At 35.3% G+C, this 23,324-nt stretch overlaps 1 protein-coding gene and 2 pseudogenes across 1 annotated transcript; 1 reads left to right on the top strand and 2 right to left on the bottom strand.

The window, feature by feature from the left end:
• Positions 1–1,028: 1,028 nt before the first annotated feature.
• On the bottom strand, positions 1,029–2,881 carry LOC129872779 (mitochondrial outer membrane protein porin of 34 kDa-like). Its single transcript, XM_055947668.1, has 5 exons — positions 2,831–2,881; positions 2,657–2,722; positions 1,741–1,851; positions 1,392–1,468; positions 1,029–1,296 (listed from the first exon to the last, which is right to left on the bottom strand). The coding sequence occupies exons 1-5, from the start codon at positions 2,879–2,881 to the stop codon at positions 1,029–1,031; spliced, it is 573 nt and encodes a 190-aa protein (XP_055803643.1).
• On the bottom strand, positions 1,753–5,606 carry LOC129875290 (uncharacterized; annotated as a pseudogene).
• A 1,644-nt stretch (positions 5,607–7,250) lies between these two features.
• LOC129872777 (uncharacterized) lies at positions 7,251–21,902 on the top strand (annotated as a pseudogene).
• The last annotated feature ends 1,422 nt before the right edge of the window (positions 21,903–23,324 follow it).

Raw genomic sequence — 23,324 nt, 5'->3', positions numbered from 1 at the left:
CAAACATCTTTTTATATATATTTAGTAGTAATAATAACTCCATGTGAGAGAAGGTGAGAAGAAAAACACATTTTCCTTTTCAAAAGGAATATTATTGGAGCTAAACTAAGAAAACATTGACATGTGACGTTGCAAGAAAAGAAAATTTTGTACTATTGCACGTGAAATTGACGTGATGAACCTCTCGAATTATAGCTGCAATAATATTTTTACTAAACAGAACAAAATTCTCACCTTCTCTCATATTAAATTATTATTTCTATTAAATATATAAAAAGACAAAATTGAATATTTCATACATGAAATTGTGGACAAAATCAATGTTAAAAAATAGACAAAAGTTTGGGGAGGACCAAAAGTTCACCAATATTGCAAACATGAGGGACTATTAATACTCCATGTTAAAATTCAAGAATGACTTTGAATCTTAACCCAAATATAAGGGACTATATTGGGCTTTTTCTCAAACTTTTCCTGTATATCATTTTCCTTTCTTTTCTTTGGACGAAACAATGTAACCATTTGGTGCCAAAAGCTAAAACCAGTAACGTACATATGCCATTTCAGTTTTATTAGGAGAAATAATAAAAAATATATGACATGATAGATAAACAAAAGAGCTTCCATCCTTGAAATTTTCCGGAAAGGGGCTTTGGTCATTGAAAACTTTCTCGTAATAACTTTTCAGTCAGTCACTCCATTGAATCCACTAATTCCATACACGTCAAACAATTAAAACGTTATGTTACAGTTTTTCCTGAATTTTTTTTGAGAAGGTTTTATAAAATAAAATAAAATAAAATCGAGAAAGTGTTTTTCCTGAATTCCGACACCAGACCAGTTTCGTAAGAGGGTGAATAAGAATGCATTAACTTAGAAAAAGAAGATATTGGTTCTAGCAAGAGGATGAATAAGAATATATGAACTTGGAAAAAGAAGATACTGGTTCTAGAAACTGCCTAGTTATTTATACAGTCCAAACACTAAAATCGCCAAAGAACGAGCATAATTCCAATTGAACTAGTGCCTCATATCTCCAAACCCATCAGTAGCCTATGGCTTAAAAGCAACAGCAGTGCAGTTGCCTTGCCAAAATTGTTTACACTCGCCTTCACAGTAGTCAGCTGATCCAACTGATGCTGAGTACCAGCAGTAATGGTGTTCTCTTTGGTGGAGAAGCTATGGGCCACCTCTGCGCCAACAGCAGTATTGAGGGGGCTGAGTGTGTGGTAGTATGATGCACTCAGAGTCCCCCTTGTCGTTCCTGATTTGTCAAGCATCATGACCAATACAAAACTTAAGCAACAGTGAGCAGTGATTTGATTTGAAACGTTTTCTTCTTGCAATGTCACTATTTGACAAATAAATGATAGTTGTTTACCTTTCCAGACCTTTGGTCAGGAACTCTGAAGCTTAAAATTGTCTTCAACCCAGGAGCAGCTTCATCAATTGTAATGGTTGTGAAAAGCTGACATCGATTACATAATTATATCAGATTTAAGTTCATTGTATAAGAGAAAGAAGAAGAAAATTAAGGTAAACAATTACCCAAAAAGTAAATACTAGTAAAGAAGGCTGCAAATATAAACATGGTATTATAAATCAGAAAACGGTTATCTGCTCACAAATATGTGTTGTCAAATAACCACTAAAGATGAAGAGAAAAAATCAGAAGAGCACCATACAAGAGTGAGATGACAAAATAAACAGGGAAATAGAGGAGAGAATTGCAGAACTCACATTGGAGCTTGTGTCTACTTTAATGTCAGCAGTAACATTCTTGTTCTTCAATTGAGTGTTGACATCAGCCAAAAACAAATCACCCTTCTTCAGTCTTGATGAAGTAATAACCTACTAGAACAAAGTAATTGCTCAAAAGGAGAACACAGAACAAAATATCTCACTACATCTAAGCAGTGTTATCAAAGGTGCGCTTGAAGCGTGCTTAAGCCCTGAAGCGAGCCTCAAAACATGTTGAGCGCTTCGCGTCGGTTAATGTGCACTTCAGTGTCGTCACCAAGGTTCTAAGACATATTTTTCCTATCTAATGAACCTCTTCTGAAGAGATGCACTAAACAATTGATAGTTCACTTTATCGTAATTATTTTTCAATTTCTGTGTTCATATATTTGTCATTCATGCTAATAAATTATTAGTCTTGGACTAAACATATATATATTTGTAATTTTTCTCCCTTTGCGCCTTTTTGCGCTTTCTGCTTTTGATAACATTGCATCTAAGCGAACTTTTTTGGCCATTATGTTGCAGATGAATTATAACTAAAGGGACTAATAGTTTACATAAAAGTATATTTCCTCATAGAGATCGGGCAATTAGCGCGAGGCAAAGTTGAGAGGACACTCAAAAGATGATAAAGATGCAGCAGACACAGACGCCACCAACAAAAGGTGAATTTCTAGTAACAATACCAATATAAACAAGTACCTCGACTTCCCACAATAATTATGCTATCCAGATACCACAAACACAATGTATACAAGGATATACAATTTTTTTTTATCTAAAGTGAATTGCAGTTAACAGAAAAAGTGCAGTTCAACGAGTCAACCTTCAATCACACAATGACACAGATAAACACAAAGAACTAAACCCCAGTTAAATTAACGTAACGCACATGAATGAAAGAGATACTCACAGCTCCGGTGGCAGAGTCAATAGTAATTGTAAACTTATGGTCTGTGGTAATCCTTGTATAGAATATCTGATCTCAATGCAAAATAACAATATCAACAACCAAAAAAGACAAAAAAAAACATTGCAATTTACTGTGCAAACAACAAAAATAAATAAATAAATAGATAGCACAAACAAGAGTCTCTGACTCTCTTCTATCACCTTTGCGCATAACAAAAACCTCCATTCTCGAAATACATACACACACATAAACATATATTATCTCAGTCTGATAGTCTGGGATTATGAATACTTGGGAGTTGGATATTCCTTTCAGAATTTTCTTTCTGATATGGAGAATTTGGTTTCAAAGAATTCATATTGGAGAGGTTTTGATCAAGATGAAAGTTTCTGACTCTGCTAATTGTTGCTGCTACAATACTGATTCTCAAGATACTTTTGAACATTTATTTATTAAATGCCCTATGGCTAATGAATTGTGAGAGCTGGTTGCAGGGACTATAGGGATTAAGGCCTTTTTTACAACTTAAACATACAATATGTTTCTAACAAAGACTTCTTTTAAACTTCTGCCATTAAAGGTAACGCTTTGCAATAAACTACTAAGTGAATGAAGTAAGTTTACAGCTTTGATCATGCCTCTTGCCACCACCACAGACAGGAGTGAAGTTGGCAAGTGCATGACAAAGTTAACAACATAGAAAGTAAAAGCCTCCAATTAGAAATTTAATCTGCTTGTCACAAAGTCCTCAAAAGTTAACCTTGCTTTAGTTTGGTGAGGATCATTACTCCCCTTTCTCGAAACAAACCTTGAATGTTTCTTGTTCCGACAAAACCCTCCGCCAAGTTGACTTTCATCATTCAATTTTATTGTTTTGGCAATTACTTGCTCAAGTATCTTGTTCCACTCGTCTTTGACGCCTTGAGCATACAACCTCTGCGTTTTGTCCCCCTTGTTTTTCGGGCTTTCTTTGCGAAAAACTGCATTTCCTGAATCACTATCATAATTAGCATTATTATCATATTTCTGATAAAGTTCGGCATCAGCATCTTCCTCTTGACCATTTATGGAATAGAGCTGGTACAACTGTTCAGTGTCTTCAAGTAATGCTATCATATACTGCAACAAGTATTTCCAGCCAGATGCAGGAGTAAAGCACCTTGCTAGAACTTCAGCACGATAATCAAGAAAAATATGAAGTAGTTCATCTTGGCTGTCAATATTCATTCGTTTTCTGTTTCCGAACAAAACTATATCTCCTAAACCATAAGTCAAAAATTCACATGATTCCAGCACAAGCTTCAAGGCTCATCTAGATACTTCTAAGACTGCAATATTAGTTGGAGCACAAGTTACTGTTCTACAATTGAGACTCTGAAGTGAAAACAACAATGCATCAACTGTCTTTGTTTTCCCTGTTCCAGGAGGACCCCAGATTAGCTTAGTCATGTTCTCATGATGGCAATACTTTGTCGCGTGACAATTCAGAACTACTTCTTGTTGGGAATCATCAAGATTGATTAACCAATTAGATGCAAGGATCTTTGATCTGCAAACTCTATACACTTCCCCTTGCAAACAGACATTACACTTTTCTTTACCCTACAAAAGCAATAGAAGAAGTCAAATATTTCATGTTATGAAATACAAGTAACAACTTGAAGAATTTGGTGATAGAAGGTCATCTAGTAGTGACGTGAAAATTCATAAGGAAATGTGAAGATGTATCATTCTGGCAAGACTGTTTGAGCAGAATAACAAATGAAAAAGGTATGAAGCTTACGGTCACATAAAAATCAGGCTCCAGTATTTTCTGAATAACTTTGGAGTTCTACCTTTCCAGCCCCAAGCTCAATGAATTCCAAATGTGTGTATCTGTCGTCGTATTTATAAGAGAGATTAAGAACAAAAATTCCTTCATATAACTTTCCCTAATGTCCTGTTCCACCAAGAAGGGTCTCGATGAGAAGACCATCTTGATATAATCTTTCTCAATTGTCACTCGTTGAACCAGAGCAGTAGTGTAGGACATTGTGGGTCTGTTTAGATCATCAACACATGTTGGTCTTACATCGGTTATGGCAAAGAGATCCCCCATCTCATGTTCAAATGCTCTGTCATCACCACTACTCTCTTTCCTTTCCATCTCAATAATGTATAAGCATTTATCAGATGGCTTTTTACTCTCCACTTCCTCAATAGACAATATTTTGCGTATAGATTCATTTGCCACTTTATCAAAGCTAGAAGACAAATCAGCATGTGTTTCCTCTATAAGAGAAAAGACGAATGACTTCATATACAAAGCGATGGACTGAAATGTCGAAGGGATGTTCTTCACCTACACAATAACTCAAGATCATACTACTAGAATATACTTAAGATAGAGATACAAAAACAAAACACTGACAAAATTACACAAAGGAAAAAATAGCAGTAAAACAAACCTTGTCCTTGTAAAGGTCTTTATTAAGGACATCCTTAAAAGACCAAGAAAAGATGACGTCTATAAGTCTCTTTTCAAGAAGAATGGCTTCACCATCGTCGTCAGTTTCCATTTCTCTCATATTCTGCAAAACCCCATTGCATGATCACGGCATATAAGTCAAACAAGAAACATTCTAAGCCTATCAAACCATTTTTATTTCACATTCTGCAAAACCCCATTTCATTTTTCTTCTTTTTCTTGCAATACCCAATTTCAAATTATTATTTTCTTTCTTTTTCTTGCAAAACCCAATTTCAGTTGTTGTTTTTTCTTTTTCTTGTAAGACCCCATTGTATGATCATAATATATATGAAACAAAGTAGCAATGTTGTAAAATAGATAAATACAGAGAGAGATGAAGTAGTTAACTGTAAAGCACGACCGATAACTGCTGCATCCAAAAAGGGGTTTTAGCAGTGATTCTTGTTTTCTTGGAAGAAAGTAAAGCGCTTTGACAGCAAAGAGGCCAAGACACAAATTATATAAAGGTTTTCAACTATTTATAGTACGTCTAAAATATGTCCTTAACTATATATAATTATTAGATTTAATTTGTTAATTATTTAAGACATTATTCAATTTGGTTGTTAATTATATAATTATCATTTTTACGTTTTTTATTATATAATTATCATTTTTAGTTCCTTAACAATACAATTAGTGATTTTAGTCTTTTAAGTATTCAAAAACTTATCAAATTTGATCTCTGTCTATTTTTTATATAAATAACTTAGGTTTATATTGACGAAACTCATGCTTCCATGAAATTAATTTTTAATCGATTTTTTCAATTGTTTCTCTTTCTCCGTTATTTTTTCTTCAAATTACTCTTATGAAAAAAAACTCTAACATCAACGATTCAAAATAAAATTAATGAGAAAATAAGATATAATTCATGATTTTAGTCGACGGAGGATAAAATGAAGCATAATATTATTGCTAATATTTAAATATTACATTTTCTTCTTTAGCGGTTAACGGCAATTAGCGTGAATTGTTTTAATTTTATTTTTCATACAAAAGAAAACTAAGAGATTTGATCTTATTACGCGAATATCTCTAAGTAAAATAAAACAAACAAAATAATAAAATCTATCTATTTCAAAATATAAAAAATCAAAAGAAATTGAGAATCTACAATTTTATAAATTTCAAATTCTAAAATATTAAACAATTTTCCTTCAATAAAGTCGTTAGAGTATAAAATTTGGAATCAAAATATATGAGTACAAAACTTTTAATTTTATTTAAATAATTTCCCTTCGATAAAGTCGTTAGAGTATAAAATTTGGAATCAAAATATATGAGTACAAAACTTTTAATTTTATTTAAATAATTTCGCTTCGATAAAGTCGTTAGAGTATAAAATTTGGAATCAAAATATATGAGTACAAAACTTTTAATTTTATTCTCATTGTAAGAAATCTGTTTCTATGAACATAGTGCTTTCTTTGATTTTTTTCATGTCTGATTTATGATCATATTTTTTTTTTGTACTTTATGACTCTGTGTGTTTTAGAATTATGAACAATTGCGATTTAAAAAGTGACTAATTATAATATATAATACATAATATTTAAAATGATTGTAATACTCAAGAATACAAAAAATATTTAATTTGTTGTTGTGTGAAGCATTGAATATTTTACTAGTTTAAGTTAAATAAAACAATACTAAATATTTTGAATGAAGATTACTGTCACAAGAGCTGAATGTACAGTTCAACTGCTAATTTAAAATACAGTTACTTTGGATTAAGTTCTATCTTTAAGTTTTAAGAAATCTATCCAGTAATGTATTAAATATTAATTTATAATCTTATAACTTAGGATTATGATTTCAAACCATAATCAACCTATGAAAATTGCACAATTAAGTAATTTGAGTTATATACGATGATAACAAATTTCAGATTATCAATGGAATAGGCTCTTTTTATTAAAAAATAAATAACTACTAAAATAAAAATTTACAAAAAAATAATATATTTTGTATTAACGAGTTTTTTTCAGCGTGTATTAACTTATTTTTTCCGCGTGCATTAACTGGTTCGAAACTATAAAAAGAGACCCCACTTGTGCATTTTAGAACTCACCACCACCAAATACACAGAGCCCCTATTTTGCCCCGCTTATCATATATGCTACAGGCGCATCTTAGAGTACTCTACCTGTGACGATGTCCGATTAAAACCCTAAACCCTAAAACAATTTTCCCGGCGATCAATCTGCTCAAGACTCAAGTAATGCTACTGCTCTTCCCATTATCTTGGAAGGAAAATTAGAAAAATCGATTATCTTGGATACGAAAACTCGATTATCAAAGAAATTGTAGCTTTCTAGAATGTATTGGCATTTCCTTAAGAATGTATTAAGGAAATTCAAGAAATCTTGGAATTCTTGCATGCATTCTTTTTAAGAAAAAATCTAGAACATTAAGCGATTGCTATTCTTAAACGCATATTTTAAGGAAATCAAAGAAATTCTAGTTTTAAGAATAAATTGGTATTTTCGCAGCATATTTAAGGGATTTGTTTTCTAGTTCTTTAGGGAGAAATTCGGTCATACTTGTATTGACGATGTCCGTTCTCGCTGCTCAATTAATACTACTGCTCTTCCCATTATCTTGGTATTCTTCAAAATTTGCATGCAAACTTTTAAAAGAAAAGTTTAAGAACTTGTTGTATGTTAAGGATGTTCAAGAATTTGTTTTTACTTTTTTAGGGAGATGGGAAGCATTAAGCGAATGCCTAAGGCTATTTGGAGTTCGGCGAGCATTAAGCGAATGCCTGAGGCTATTTGGAGTTCAATTCAGTCAGGGATTATCTTGTACGATTTTGGGTTGTTGAGGAGTTGGTTTCAATAGCCTCGATACTGGTGCCACCAAGGTACTCATTTACCCTTTCAAAGTTTCAATATTCTTTATGACTTTACTAGGTATTGAATGGAAAGATGTGGAGTTCTTCTTGAAGGCCCACTGACACAACTCTAAAAGAATTAAGTAGTTTAATCAAAAAAAGTTGTGATTTGTAGTATATGAATGAAGATACTTAATTGGACAGACTTTCGTAAACACCCTCACTGCTTAGTTTCTTTTACATGGTCTAGACTTTTTATTTTTATTGTTTCATAAAAGTTGAAAACTGTGCCATGTAAGAGAATGGGGAATTATATTTTTATTTCTGATTTTGTTAATGTTTTGAGAATCAATAGAAGTGGGCTGCTGAGAATATGGCAAGGCGTGCTGTTATGCAATTTTAATCGCTTAGATTAGTTGCACAAAAGGCAGTGATCGGTGAGGCTCTTCAATGAATTTTGTGTTCCTTTGTTTGCTACTTCTAATGACGAGGGCATATGCTTTATATGAAAATTGATATACCTTTTCTCCTCTTATTATGATGCTCCATTCTAGTATTATAAGTGGTTTTTTTTTCCAAATGAATATTCTTATATCGCAACTCTGTTTCTTTTTTCCATGAGATTTACTTCCTTATAGGACTCTTCTTTTTTATGTTTGTTATCTTATAAGTAGTGTAGTCCTAGTTTGAACTTTACCCAGTTTCCACCAGGTATATGTTGCTATAGGCAGTGGGACCTGCTATGTTGAGGTGGATGACAATGGTGAGTATTAGTTTCTTTGACATTGATGTAATGCATTTGATGTGCAGAAAGTTCTACTCAGTTTATTATTTTACTTCATCATCTGAAGTTGTACTTTCTTTTGAAGGATCTGGTGTTTCACGAGATGTGCTGATGTGAGAAATATATGGTAATCTTTTTTCAAAGTGTTGTACTGAAGTTGAGCTGGAACATACACATTAGCGCATAGGACTTTTAGCCCAGTTTATGGAGACAGTATATGCGCCTGTTTCTTTCATCTTCTGTTCTATTTCCTTTTTGTCTGGCCATTCTAACTATGTTATCGTATGCTTCATTTACACCAGCGACATCAAAATACAGACATTTAAATGATATGCATGATTTTCCAGCAAGTTTTGGCTTCAAACGAGAGGCTCTGAGCTATATTTCTGACTTTTCTTTGTTGGAAATTGCTACTAAACTCACTGGAGGCCAAATGAATTCGTAAGGTTTTGAAGGTAAAGTTCTTTTGAGATTCAGTTGGTAGTATCCATTAGGATAGGTGAAAAAAACTACTATCTTGGTCTTTGTTCTTGCCATTGTTTACGGGACGGCAAGTGTTTGTACCTTGGAATTGATGATTGTAGACAAGATGTTGGCACAACAGGTAATTCTGTATAAGCCTACCTGACACATGAGAGTTGACTGCTGTTTTCTTTTTGCATTCATTGTTCGTGATGTGTTTTACAACCAACCAGTTTTCGAAGGAAGCAAATGGATTCCAAGTACTTCTAGTTTTCTCACAATTCAAACAAATGTAAAATATTGATTTACGCAGTTTACTTCGTGATCTGTACTCTGTCCTGTTTGATCTTTTGGTTTGCATATATAATCTGGAAGCCCAAAGAGGGTCTCACATTCTCTGAAAGAGTCTCTGCTAAGAATCACCCTTGTGCATCCCAGTGTCTCCTTCAAAATTGTTGATATTGAAAGGTCCGTCTCTGTTATACCAGCTAACTTAGGATATTTCCTGTCTGGTTCTTAGAAATCTTTTGAAGAAAATTATGTTGTTATTCTCAAAACGATTTTGGGTTGTTAAGGATGTTCAAGAATTTGGTTTTACTTTTTCAGGGAGATGGGGGTCAATTCGGTGAGGGTATCACAAGGGTTGTTGAGGAGTTGGTTTTCAACAGCCTCGACGCTGCTGCCACCAAGGTGTACTAATTTACCCTTTCAATGTTTCAATACTCTTTTTGATATTACTAGGTAATGAATGGAAAGTTGGGGAGTTGTTCTAGAAGGCTCCACTCAAACAATTTAAAGTTTTTTGGTAGTTCAATTATAAAAAGTTGTGATTTGTTGTATTTCGTAAATGCCCTCAGTGGCCATTTTCCTTTATATGGTCTAGACTTTTTTATTTTTTAACATGGTCTAGACTTTTTGATGATTGTTTCTTAAAAGTTGAAATTTGTGCCATGTAAGAGAATGGGGAATTATATGTTTTCTGTTTTTGTTAATGTTTTGAGGATCGATAGAGGTGGGCTGCTGAGAATATGGCAAGTCGTGCTTGTATGCAGATTTAATCGCTTAGACTAGTTGCACAAAAGGCAGTGAATGGTGAGGCTCTTCAATGAATTCTTATGTTCCCTTGTTTGCTACTTCTGATGACGAGGTCATATCCTTTATATAAAAAGTGATATACGTTTTCTCCTCTTAGTATGCTGTTCCATTCGTATATCACAAATCTATTTCTTTTTTCCATGAGATTTATAGGACTGTTCTTTTTATGTTTGTTATTCTTATAAGTAGTGTACTAGTTTGAACTTACCCCCTTTCCACAAGGTATCTGTTGCTATAGGCATTGAGACCTGCTATGTGAAGGTGGATGACAATGGTAAGTTTTAGTTTTTTTGACATTGATCTAATACATTTTATGTGCAGAAAGTTCTGCTCAATTTATTATTTAATTCATCATCTGAAGTTGTACTTTCTTTTGAAGGATCTGGTGTTTAATGAGATGGGTGCTGATTGGAGAAAAATATGGTAATCTTTCTGCAAAATGTTGGACTGCCATCAACTTTTCTATTGTATTGATGCTGTTGTACATAATTTCTTTTGCCTGACAATTATGATGTTCATAACTTGGACTGATTGTTGTAGTCTATAGGATTGCATGCATTACTCAACTGATAAGCTGCTTGACGGTTTGTGTTCATTTTTTTTTAAATTTTTTTTGCACTTGTTCTTTTATATATAGTTTTGTGGTTTTACTTGTAATTGGGCAAAACTTGTATGGCTGTACACAACACAAAATATTGATGCTTACATTTTGGTTTTGCTTTTATTGTAAAATGTTCATGTACATCGTACATCTCTTTCCTGGTGCTTCATTTGCAATATAATACTTTCTTTACCTGTACAGCCTGCCCAAAAGAAAAGGGGTAGCTTGTGGGGGGGGGAGATGAAATATATTTTTTATTGATCACTACTGTATGTAGAGCTGTTTTGATTATTTATTCTAGCTGAAGTTGAGCTGGAACATACATATTGGTTCTTAGGTACTTTTAGCCCAGGTTATGGAGACAGTATATGTGCCTGTTTCTTTCATCTTCTGTTATGCTTCCCTTTTGTCTGGCCATTTTAACTATGGTTTCGTATGCTTCCTTTACACTAGCGACATCAAAATACAGCCATTCAGATGATATGCATGCTTTCCCAGCAAGCTTTGGTTTCAAAGGAGAGGCAGGCTCTGTTTCTTTATTGGAAATTGTTACTAAAACTCACGGCAGGCCAAACGGATATCGTAAGGTTTTGAAGATAAGGAACTTTATTTAGATGGTAGTATCCATTAGGATAGGTATAAAACTACTAACTTGGTCTTTGTTTTTGCCATTTTTTGCAGGACTGCAAGTGTTTGTACCTTTTAATTGATGATTGTAGACAAGATGTTGGTACAACAGGTAATTCTACATAAGCGGCTTACCTGATACAAAGAGTTGACTGCTCTTTGCTAATAAGGAAATTTGTTGGGATTTTTCTTTTTAGTCATTGTTCAGGATGTATTTTACAACCAACCAGTTCGAAGGAAGCAAATGCACTCCAAGTTACTTCTACTTTTCTTACAATTCAAACAAATGAAAAATACTGATTTACATACTTTACTTCTAATGCTGAACTCTGACCTGATTGATCATTTGGTTTGCGTATATAATCTGGAAGCCCATGGAAGCCCAAAGAAGGCCTTGCATTCTCTGAAAGAGTCTCTGCTAAGAATCGCCCTTGTGCATCCCTGTCTCCTTCAAAATTGTTGATATTGAAAGGTCCGGTCAGTCTTTGTTACACCAGCTAACTTAAGGATATTTTCTGTCTGGTTTCTTAGGTTTTGTGTTCAATGCATGCAGTTAGGATGACTTGCTTTGTACATGTGCTTCTCCTTCTCCGTTGCCGCTATTATCCACTAGTCCAGTGAGTTTGGGATTCATCTGAGTTCCCTTTAGCAAATTGAATGCAAGTGATGGTTCATTCAAGCTCTCAGGATAAGTTGCAGGTCCTATAATCCACTTATTTCAGTATTTCCTGAACAAAGAAAAACAGAAAACTAAACTTTGGTTAACATTTTCTATATTGGATGCTTGTTTTTTATGGTGTTTTTGTTTTTCTTGACCTTCATAATGCAGATATCAATTCAAGATTTGCTTCCAAAGGACCTATACATAATACATAAATTACTTAATAACATAGCGATTAGTTTTGATAGTGCTTCTGACATTGACCAGCGAAGTAGATATCAGATATATCCACTGTTTTTGTTGAACCTAAACTGCCTAGGATCTTTATATGATTTGAGTTTGGAGCCTTCAAATACCTCTGTGGAATTTAACGTGAGATTTTTTTTGGCATTTATTTTTTAATTGTTTTTGGGTTGGGAAACGAGTGTGGGTCTTTGGATTTACTTTTGTAGAATTGAGTTTATGTTAGGGCTTGTCTCGTGAGAATTGGTGGGTGAGGGACTAACTTTCTACTAACACCTAGCATAATCTAATATTGGACACCAGTCAAGCACAAAGTGGGGAAGCCGCCTTAGTTTGCTTATAGTGAAAACATAAGAAACTGAATATCACTGGAAGATCTGGCTAGAGAAGTGAAGTTTACCAGGAAAGTAAATGTTGCTATCACAAAAATGATCAAAAAGAGGTGCAAGTACAGGAATAATCACCGATAAGAGGCTCGATGTTATGGGAACTCTCCTTTGAAAGAGGTGCGACATGACTAGACAATCATCTGAAAATAGTCATGACTCTGTCAGAAAGTTTTAGGAAAGAGGCGTGACTCTATTAGAATGGTTGTCGCAGAGAGGCATGACATCGCTGGAACTATCATTGGAAAGAGGTCTTCTTGACCAGTTGCTAAAAAGAGGCGTGTTCACTCCGGAACGACCACCGGAGAGAGTTAAGATACTGAAGAGAGAAGGACTGATTTTAAATGGTGCCGGCCTTTGGCTAAGGCTGTCTGCCAGTAGGTCTAACCAATATGAGATACAGTCCACATCTTAGAGGAACTAGATTCATTTGAACACTTTAACACCACTCTTACATTCTAACAGTTATGTATTAATTATAGAATGAGGGGATTAAGGAAAGGCTAGAATAGGCTCTGAGGAAGTGACAAAATTTTCTTAATTTTCTTTTATGAGTGGAGGAAGTGGGAGCACATGTAATCAGAGGATTGCATTTGGTTCCTCTTAGTTTCCGATTGCAGACAATGGACTAGATCAAACTTGAGAACTGTTGCACTTTTTAGGATTACTGAATTTTCTTTCAGTATTACATAGTCTAATAATGTAGACATTTTGCTATGCACCGGAAAGGAAGCTATTGACTTCAATGCCATGCTATTTTTATAGAAATGCTTCTCATCACCGGCTTAGAGTTTCCACTTTGTTTGACATATCACCACAAAGAAAAAAAAGGAAGGGTGTGAGGGGGAGGGGGGTAGGTGTGGTTCTTGTTTTTCTATTAGAACATGTCACTTGTTCATTTTTGTTTCATATTTAATGTGCAATCAAATTGCCAGAAATGATGTGCAGCATTATATCCCTTTGTTGGCTCCATTGATACTGATTGTCTTAATCTGGTAAAGTTATTTTGTTGTGTTTTTCTAGAATATCTTATGGTGACTGGTTGTTTCTTAATGTTACTTGTAGGATTGGCCCGACCTTCTCTTTATTGAGGATACTTAAGGGAATCTCTGGACTGGAAGTAACACTATCGGTGAGAGCAATTGTACTCAACATTTTTATGCAACATCACTTAGGATTCATTGTATTTGATGTTATTTGTACATGTGGCTGTCCACTTCACATTCCCTTTCCCTGTAGGCTGTAGCCACCCACCTGCCTCCCTAAAAGAAGTGTGGGGAGGGGACAAATTGTGGAAGGTTGGTTAGTGGAAGAGAGAGTTACTTATGCATCAGATGGTGCAAAGCATTTCACTGTTATGCTGTCGTGTAGTTTTATCACTTTCTTTTCTCTTAAGCTACTTTTGGAAAACGTTGCTAAGAATTTAGTTGTTGAAGGATCCTCCTCATCTATTGCTATCCCATTCCTTGCTCCTCTTTTCAGATATACCTGTGAATTATGAGATCCGGAAAAAGAGGTATAGGCCCTAGAGTTGCAAAGCGACACTTGAAATTCCTTCCCCGCAGCCAAAAAAACTAAGTGGAGAGTGCACTGCCAGGAGAGAGACTCGATCTTCACAGAATATTCTGTGGGGAAGTGCTTCTGAAAAGCATGATGCCGAGTTCAGATTCCTCTGCCAGATTGAAAGTTCAAGTCGGAAAATTGATGGCTCTCTTGCTCATCGCACAGTCAGTGTCAACTGAAAATCCAGAAACTCTGCGCACCCCTTTCATCTAATGTTTTTCCTATAGAGGATGATTTCCTGGATAACAAATTCAGTGCTTCAGCTAGCTTTGGTTATAAATCAGACTGCCTGTTAGGTTCAGGATGGGAGGATGAGTCTATTGTAGCTGGCAGATCAACGGAGGATGCCTCATTTTAGGGAGTCTCTTGAACTTGATGACAGTTCAAATGTGATGCATGAGAGAAGGAAAAACTATTTATGCGGAGCACAGAAGCCTGATACATGATGGATCATCTTTTGCTAGTGATGAAGATATTAAGTTTGAAAAAAGTAACTACATGAATAAACAAAATCGCCTTGAAGATGATTATAGTTTTGAATTTGAAGTAGCTGATGATGTTAACCAGGTCTTCAGACCAAGGTTTCCTGGAGGCAAGACCAAGGAAATATATTTTGAGAACTTCCCCTGCAGAAAAACTCAGAGCAAGGCATTGGGGAGTCAAAATTTGACAGGAGATTGAGAAAAATCTTCATTATCCAAGGACATTCTGGATGAAGACGATCATCTTATGTATTTCAATTAACGGACTGAAAATTATGGTTTTGGTGTCTCACGAGATAAACTGGTGTTGATGGGAGAAAGATATGGTAATCTTTTTGCAAAATGGACTGACACCATCTTTTTTATTGTATTGATGCTGCTGTACATAATTTATTATGCCCGACAACTATGATGTTCATAACTTGGAATGGTTGTTATTGACTATAGGATTGCATGCATTACCTCAACTGATAGGCCGTTTGACGGTTTGTGTTCATTAATATCTTTTTACAGATGTTCTTTTATTTATTAGTTTGTGGTTTACTTGTAATTGGGAAAACTGTTATCGTGATGGTTACATTTTCTTTTTGTTTTTATTATATAAGATGTTCATGTACATCTCAATCCTGGTGCTTCATTTGCAATATATTTATATGTATCCCCCTCCCACTTTTTTGTTTTGGTGCTTCATCTTCTGTTGTGCTTCCTTTTTGTCTGGTCATTTTAACTATGGTTTTGTATGCTTGCTTTACACCAGCGACATCAAAATACAACCATTCATATGATATGCATACTTTCGTAGCAAGCTTTGGCTTTAAAGGAGAGGCTCTGAGCTCTATTTCTGACGTTTTTTTTTGGAAATTCTAAAACTCATGGGAGGCCAAATGGATATCCTGAGGTTTTGACGGTAAAGTTCTTTTGAGTTTTAGTTGGTAGTATCCATTAGGATAGGTATAAAACTACAAACCTGGTCTTTGTTCTTGCCATTGTTTACAGGATGGCAAGTGTTTGTACCTTGGAATTGATGACTGTAGAGAAGACGTTGGTACAACAGGTAATTCTGTATAAGCCCCTACCTTGATACATGAGTTGACTGTTGTTTGCTAATAAGGAAATTTGTTGGGATTTTTCTTTTTGCAGTCATTTCTTCATGATGTATTTTACAACCAACCTTTTTCGCAGGAAGCAAATGCATTCCAAGCACTTCTAGTTTTCTCAAAATCAAACAAGTAAAAAATATTGATTTACATACTTTACTTCTAAAGATGTACTCTGATCTCATTGTTCTTTTAGTTTGTATGTATAATCTTGAACACATCCCAGTGTCTCCTTCAAAACTGTTTATATTGAAAGGTCCGTCTTTGATACACTAACTAACTTAAGGATATTTCCTGTCCGATTTCTTAGATTTTGTTCATTTGCATGCAGTGAGGATGACCTGCTTTGCACACGTGCTTCTCCTTCTCCTTGCCACTGTTGTCCAGTGGGTTTGAGATTCATCTGAGTTCCCTTAACAAATTGAATGCAAGCGTTGGTGCATTCAAGCTTTAAGGATACTTCTCAGGTCCTGATGTTTACACAGTGAAGGTATACTGGCCCAAATTGATGGATAAAGAGATGTGATAAGTCATCTTTTCTTTTCTCTGTTTCCCTAACAACCAATGTTTAATTTGTAGGTCCTTCAGTATTTCTATATTCACTTATATCAGTATGTTGTCCTGACAAAAGAAACAAAAAACTAATCTTTGGTTAACATTTACTATATCGAATGCTTGTTTTTTTACAGTGTTTTTGTTTTCCTTGACCTTCTTAATGCAGATATCAATTCAAGATTTGTTTCCAATGGACCACTACATAAATTACTTAATAACATAGCTATGTGTTTCGATAAATTACTTAATAACATAGCTATGTGTTTTGACAGTGCTTCTGACATTAAGCAGCGAAATAGATCTCAGATATTATATCCACTGTTCTTGTTGAACCTAAACTGCCCAAGATCTTTATATGATTTGACTTTGGAGCCTTCAAAGACCTCTGTGGAATTTAAGGTGTGATTTTTTGTTGCATTTATGATTTAATTTTTTGGGGGGGTTGGGAAACGAATGCGAGTCTTTGGTTTTACTTTTGTAGAATTGAGTATGTGTTAGGTTTTGTTTTGTGATAATTGGTTTGGGTTGTTCTCTGTAAAAATATATTTCAAGGCACGTAATCATTTTTTTGAAACTTCAATGTGGGTGAAATTAATAGGTTAAAACTGGCTAAACATTACTATTTATTACTAATCATATAGGATTTCAATATGTTTAAAAGGACCCCCTAACAGTTATAAGGCCCTTTCATTACAGCTGTTCCCGGAGAACAATGCAAAACCACGTTTCTAGCTTCTTTTGGTTGCAAAACCAAACAGACCAATGTTAACAAGGACATGTCATACATATTTGTTGTACTGATTGTAGTGTTGTATTTCTCATTACAATGTGTTTGCTGCTTCTAAGACTGACAACTCTTCATGTTTGAATTTAGACTCCTGGTTTTTGCTTACCCGATCATTTCTGCTTCCCTTTAAATGGATTTTTGCTGTCTTGTTTTCCAAATTTACACCAATTTTCATAAATCTAGATATTTGCTACATCAATCTTCTTGGGACCTCGCTATCTTTAGGAGATTGTGACATCCAGGTGTATTTTGATTTTTGAGTGGGATCAGGGTAGAGGAGTGGCTTATATTCTCTGGAATTTCAAACTTGTAGGTCTGTCTGGGCCATCCAATTCACACAAAAAAAATTCTGTTATTCATAAAAAAATTGAGTCCACCAAAAAATTTAGGTTGATCTTCAGCTGTGGGGGTTGGAAACGCAACTTTGACCTATTAAATATGCTAACACTGTTATTCTACAGACTCAAGAGCTTTCGAGGATACTTTTTATGTATCCTTTGTTTCAAAATGTATCAACTTACCTCCTTCAGGTTAGAGTTTACTGAGTTAGTATCTTCTCTTCTTTGAAGAAATAAAAGCGAGAAATATATATTAGTGACTTGGATCTTAGAGGAAGTAACTTCATTTAAACTGTTAACACTACTCTAATGTTCGAATAAATAGTATAAATCATTAACTAGAATGAGGGGGGATTGAGGAAAAGCTAGAATAGGCTCTGAGGAAGTGATAAAATCTTATTTTTCTTTGATGAATGGAGGAAATAGAAGGACACGTAACTAGAGGACTGTGTTTGGTTCGTCTTAGTTTTCGACTGCAGACCATGGACTACATCAAACTGAGAGATTACTGAATTTTGTTTCAACTGATTACATTGATTACATTGTCTAATTCTGTGGACATTTTGCTATGAACTAGATAGGAAGCTATTGACTTCAATGCCATGTCATTTGTTAAAAGTGCTGGTCATCACCTGCTCAGAATTTCTACTGTGTACCGTATGTAGGTTAAGAGAGGAGTGGTTTGACTTATCGCCACAAAAAAGGAAAAAAAAGGCGGTGTGTGTGTGTTTGTGTGGTTTTTCTCTTTATTGAGGATACTGTCATGAATCTCTGGATTGAAAGTAACTCTGCCGGTGAGAGCAATTGAGATATCAACATTTTTATGCAACATCACTTAGGATTCATTTTGTTTGATGTTACATGTACATGTGGTTTTGTCCACTCCACATTCCCTTCTCTGGAGGCTGTAGTTCCCCACCTACCTCCCTAGAAGAAAAGGGTGGAGGGGGGGAGGAAACAAACTGTGGAAGGTTTCGTTATCGGGAGAGAGTTACTTATGCATCAGATGGTGCAAAGCATTTCAGTGCAATGAAATCGTGTAGTTTTTTTTGCTTTCTTTTCTCTTAAGAATATAGTTGTTGAAGTTTCCTCTCATCTATTGCTATCCCATTCCCTGCTCCTCTTTTCAGATATACCTGAGAATTATGAGATCAAGAAAAAGAGGTGCAGGGCCCAGTGTTGCAAAGCTACACTTGAGCTTCCTTCCCTGCAGCCAAAGATACTGACTGGAGAGTGCACTATCCGGAGAGAGATTCGATCTTCGCAGAATATTCTGTGGGGAAGTGCTTCTGAAAAGCGTGATCCTGAGTCTAAATTCCTCTTGTCAGATTGAAAGTTCAAGTCGGTCAATTGATGGATCTCTTGCTCATTGCACAGTTGGTGTAAACTGGAAATCCAGAAGCTCTGTGCAACCCCTTTCATCCAATGCCAGGTAATTTGTCCTTGAGTGCTTGTTTGTGTTAATAATCAACGATGTCAGAAAATGTGTGCAACTAATTAATGTTCTTTGCCACCGTGCAGAAACTAGAGCTGTAAGGAGACTGCAGCATTCTGCAAAAGTATGCTCAGAGCTTCCACAGCAGTCGTCCCATCAGTTTGATCAATCTTCCACCCAAAGTTGTGGTGACGGTGTATTCTCTGATGCAAGGTAATGTTATCAAATTTCTTGGGAGGGTTAGGTCTCTTTCGGATATCATCTCAAATATGTTAGTAACTTACAAAACCTGATGTTTCTCTCTTCAGGCCAAGTGTGAAAATGAAACTTGTTAACAAATTCAGTACTTCAGCTAGCTTCAGTTATAAATCAGATTGCCTGTTAGGTTCAGGATGGGAGGATGAGTCTATTGTAGCTGGCAGATCAATGGAGGATGCCTCATTTCGGGGGTCTTGAACTTGATGATGACAGTTCAAATGTGATGCATGAGAGAAGGAAACCATTTATGCGGAGCACAGAAGCCTGATACATGATGATGGATCATCTTTTGCTAGTGATGAAGATATTGAGTTTGAAAAAAGTAACTACAGAAATAAACGAAATCGCCTTGAAGATGATTATAGTTTTGAATTTGAAGTAGCTGACGATGTTAACCAGGTCTTCAGACAAAGGTGTCCTAGAGGCAAGGTCAAGGAAATATATTTTAAGAACGTCTCCTGGTGCAAAACTCAGAGCAAGGCATTGCGGAGTCAAAATTTGACAGGAGATACAGAAAAATCTTCATTATCCAAGGACATTCTGGATGAAGACGATCATCTTATGGATTTCAATAAACAGACTGAAAATTATGGTTCTGGCCTGCTATATTTTAGTCCAGAACTAGCTCCTCTGCCACCAGATCCTTTTCTCGGGACCAGTTTTCAAGAATTTAATCCTTACATCTCTGAAAATGGGATTGAAACTTCTGTTAAACATGAAGTTGTTGTCGCATACAATTTTGGAAACATGGTGAACATAATCTCTTGGTCCTGCCATAAATAATTTGGAAAAAGAGGACTGCTTGTTCTCAAATCCTTCAAAGTTTGATCTCAATTTTTATGCTCTTTCTAGAAGAGGAGATTTGGGCAGTATAGGGGGACTTGATGCATGTGATGTTTATAGTTCAGGTCCTCCTTAATTCTATTATGATGGAGATGATTTGACACATGCATTCTCATGGTGAAGAGAATCTTAAGAATTATTTGATACCACGAGCTATGCTCTCCTCTAGGGTGGATGAGGACTGCATAAATGGATTGATGCTGGAAATCGAGGAAAACAGATGAGCTTATAAGGTAGAAGAAGAGTAGAAGAAGCCATTCAGCTTCTTCATTTTACCCGAGGCAAGAAGAAGTTCTTTGCCAAAAGTGAGTCTTCAAGAAAGGCATCCGGAAATAACAATATAAAGACTTGTCCTTGAGTGCTTGTTTGTGTTAATAATCAATGATCACCGAAAATGTGTGCAACTAATTAATGTTTTTTTCCATCATGCAGAAATTAGAGCAGTAAGGAGACTGCATCATTCTGCAGAAGCTATCTGTTCGGAGCTTCCACAGCAGTCATCCCATCAATATGATCAATCTTCCACCACAAGTTGTGGTGATGGTGTATTCTCTGATGAAAGGTAATGTTATCAAATTTCTTGGGAGGGTTAGGTCTCTTTTTTGATATTATCTCAATCAAATATGTTAGTAACTCACACGACCTGATGTTTCTCTCTTCAGGCCAAGTGTGAATTTAACTGATGTGGATCTAATAGAATTTCTTCAACAGGTTAGTCCGTTGACACTAACTAGCTCTCATATTTTACTCCTTCATTAACTCTAATCTTTCTCATGGAATCTTGCTTAAATGCCGTGTCATGTTCTCTGAATAATGTATTTGCAACCCACAGCTTGCTGGGACAGATGGATAATCAATAGTACACCCCCATCAGTGAATCGGGTCCTGAATTTAATTATTGTATTTTGAGCTACCATGATGCCCCCCACATAAGAAAGAAAAAGAGAAAGAACAGGGAATTAGAACCAAAAGTGATTTAAGATATTTTTCTTTACTCCTGAGTCTTTGTTTTTATTTGTTTTGGAACAATAACTTCGATAGGGATAGAATGGAACAGGTACAAGGGAATTAGATCAATATAGCAGCCAACTAATTGTTGCCTTCAGAATGTTCTCTCATTCTTATAACCGCACAAATAATACTTTAACAATTAATGTCTTCCTCTCTTGTATTGCAAGAGTGATATAGGGTGAATTATCTTTTGCTTCATCACTTTGTGAGCGTCTGGTGGAGTATATTCTTGTATATAAACTTAGGTCCATGTCATAATAAATGTGCGTCCATTTTTACATAGTCAAGGATTATGAACTTTTTTTTAATTAATGGCATTTATCTTCGTTGAACATTACAGTCATTGTCATGTTCTATAGCATGCTGCAGATGAGCGGATTTGTTTGGAAGAACTGAGTGAGAAGGTAATGATTGTCTAAAAATTCATTGAAGTGTCATTTCAACTTGGAGTCTGTAACTTATTGAATTATCAGGTCTTATTGGAAAAAATGAGGACAACAACCTATCCTGATTCTGAGCAAGAATTGGTACGTTTATTTTGATAATAAGTAACATTGATTTTGAGTCTTTGACCATGCTTTTGCAGATCATGCCTGAAATTGGTTACCAATTACTACACAACTATGCTGACCAAATTCAAAATTGGGGTTGGATCTGCAACATTCATTCTTAAGCTTCAGGATCATTTATCAGGTAAGTTACGATCTTTGTTTAGATTTTTATCACACAACGAGTCTATGAAACTTGATAAAATTGCCATTTACCACAAATTCCATTGCACTAAATTTTGCAACATTCATTAGAGTTAAACCCAACTCTGAGCATGAAGTTATATGTTTTGGTTAAAGTAGGAACTTAAATCTGATTCACAAGCAGTCAACATCTGTCACACTTCTTGTGGAACATTCTCTAATACTAGTCTCTGTCATATTATACACTCAAAGAGTCAAGTTCATGTAAACCATTTGCAACTCAGTCGTAGAAGGGAAAGGTATTGTAGTACTGATTGTAGTTGTTAATACAGGATTAGTTGCTCACCTACAACCTTTCTACACTTTGTAGCTTATTCTCTTCAACATTCGTATTCCTCCTTCTGAAGGATATATGCCTGTCTAAATGTGGAAAACACAACATGACAGGCAATTCTTCTCAGGTTAGTTATTCCATTCTGAGGTATCAATAACAGTTTTGTGCTCTGTCTTGTTGAAAGAAAGAAGGATTTTTGAGGTTTTAAGCCTTTCAAGTGTCATTTGTGCGCATTGTTTCTTAAGGTCCATTTTATATTTTAATTGGGTTGATTAAAGCAAGAGAATCATGAACTGTAACTTATAAGCGAAGAGCTTTTTTGTTCTAATACCATCAGTGCTAGCGGTTCTCTCTTTTTGAATTATAAGGCCTTGAATAGCTTCCTACTTAATTAGGAAAACTATTCATGACATCATTCATGTTTTAGGAAATACTCCACTAGCTAACAAGATTCGCTTGCACGTGTTTCATAAGAAAATGACTGTTTTCTTGATAATACAGGTTCACAGTATTTTGTGTACTAATCTAAGTGATGTGGATTTGTTAGAAATTATTTACCAGGGGTTAGTTCATTGACTCTGACTAGCTCTCATATTTTTCTCCTTCAGTTAACTCTAATCTTTCTCTTAGAATCTTGAAATGGGGAGATGGGGAGCACTAAGCGAATGCCAAGGCTATTTGGAGTTCGGGGACCATTAAGCGAATGCCTGAGGCTATTTGGAGTTCAATTCGGTAAGGGGTTATCTTGTACAATTTTGGGTTGTTGAGGAGTTGGTTTCAACAGCCTCGATGCTGGTGCCACCAAGGTACTCGTTTACCCTTTCAAAGTTTCAATATTCTTTATGACTTTACTAGGTATGGAAAGATGTGGAGTTGTTCTTGAAGGCCCCAATCGCACAACTCTAAAAAAGTTAAGTAGTTTAATTAAAAAAAGTTGTGATTTGTAGTATATGAATGAAGAGACTCAATTGGACAGACTTCCGTAAACACCCTCACTGGTTAGTTTCTTTTACATGGCCTAGACTTTTTGATTTGTATATTTTCATAAAAGTTGAAAATTGTGCCATGT

This window comes from Solanum dulcamara, chromosome 11 (genome assembly GCF_947179165.1).
Source record: "Solanum dulcamara chromosome 11, daSolDulc1.2, whole genome shotgun sequence".
Taxonomy (NCBI): Eukaryota; Viridiplantae; Streptophyta; class Magnoliopsida; order Solanales; family Solanaceae; genus Solanum; species Solanum dulcamara.
The sequence above is the reverse complement of the archived record's forward strand: the minus strand, read 5'-3'. Positions and strand labels throughout refer to the sequence as shown.

Excerpts from the sequence above, each read along its gene's own strand:
- LOC129872779 (XM_055947668.1), bottom strand. The coding sequence starts at position 2,881 with ATGGAGGTTTTTGTTATGCGCAAAGGTGATAGAAGAGAGTCAGAGACT. Across the intron at positions 1,852-2,656 it reads TTGACTCTGCCACCGGAGCT|GTTATTACTTCATCAAGACT; the intron begins GTGAGTATCTCT and ends TTGTTCTAGTAG. Across the intron at positions 1,469-1,740 it reads AAGTAGACACAAGCTCCAAT|CTTTTCACAACCATTACAAT; the intron begins GTGAGTTCTGCA and ends AATCGATGTCAG.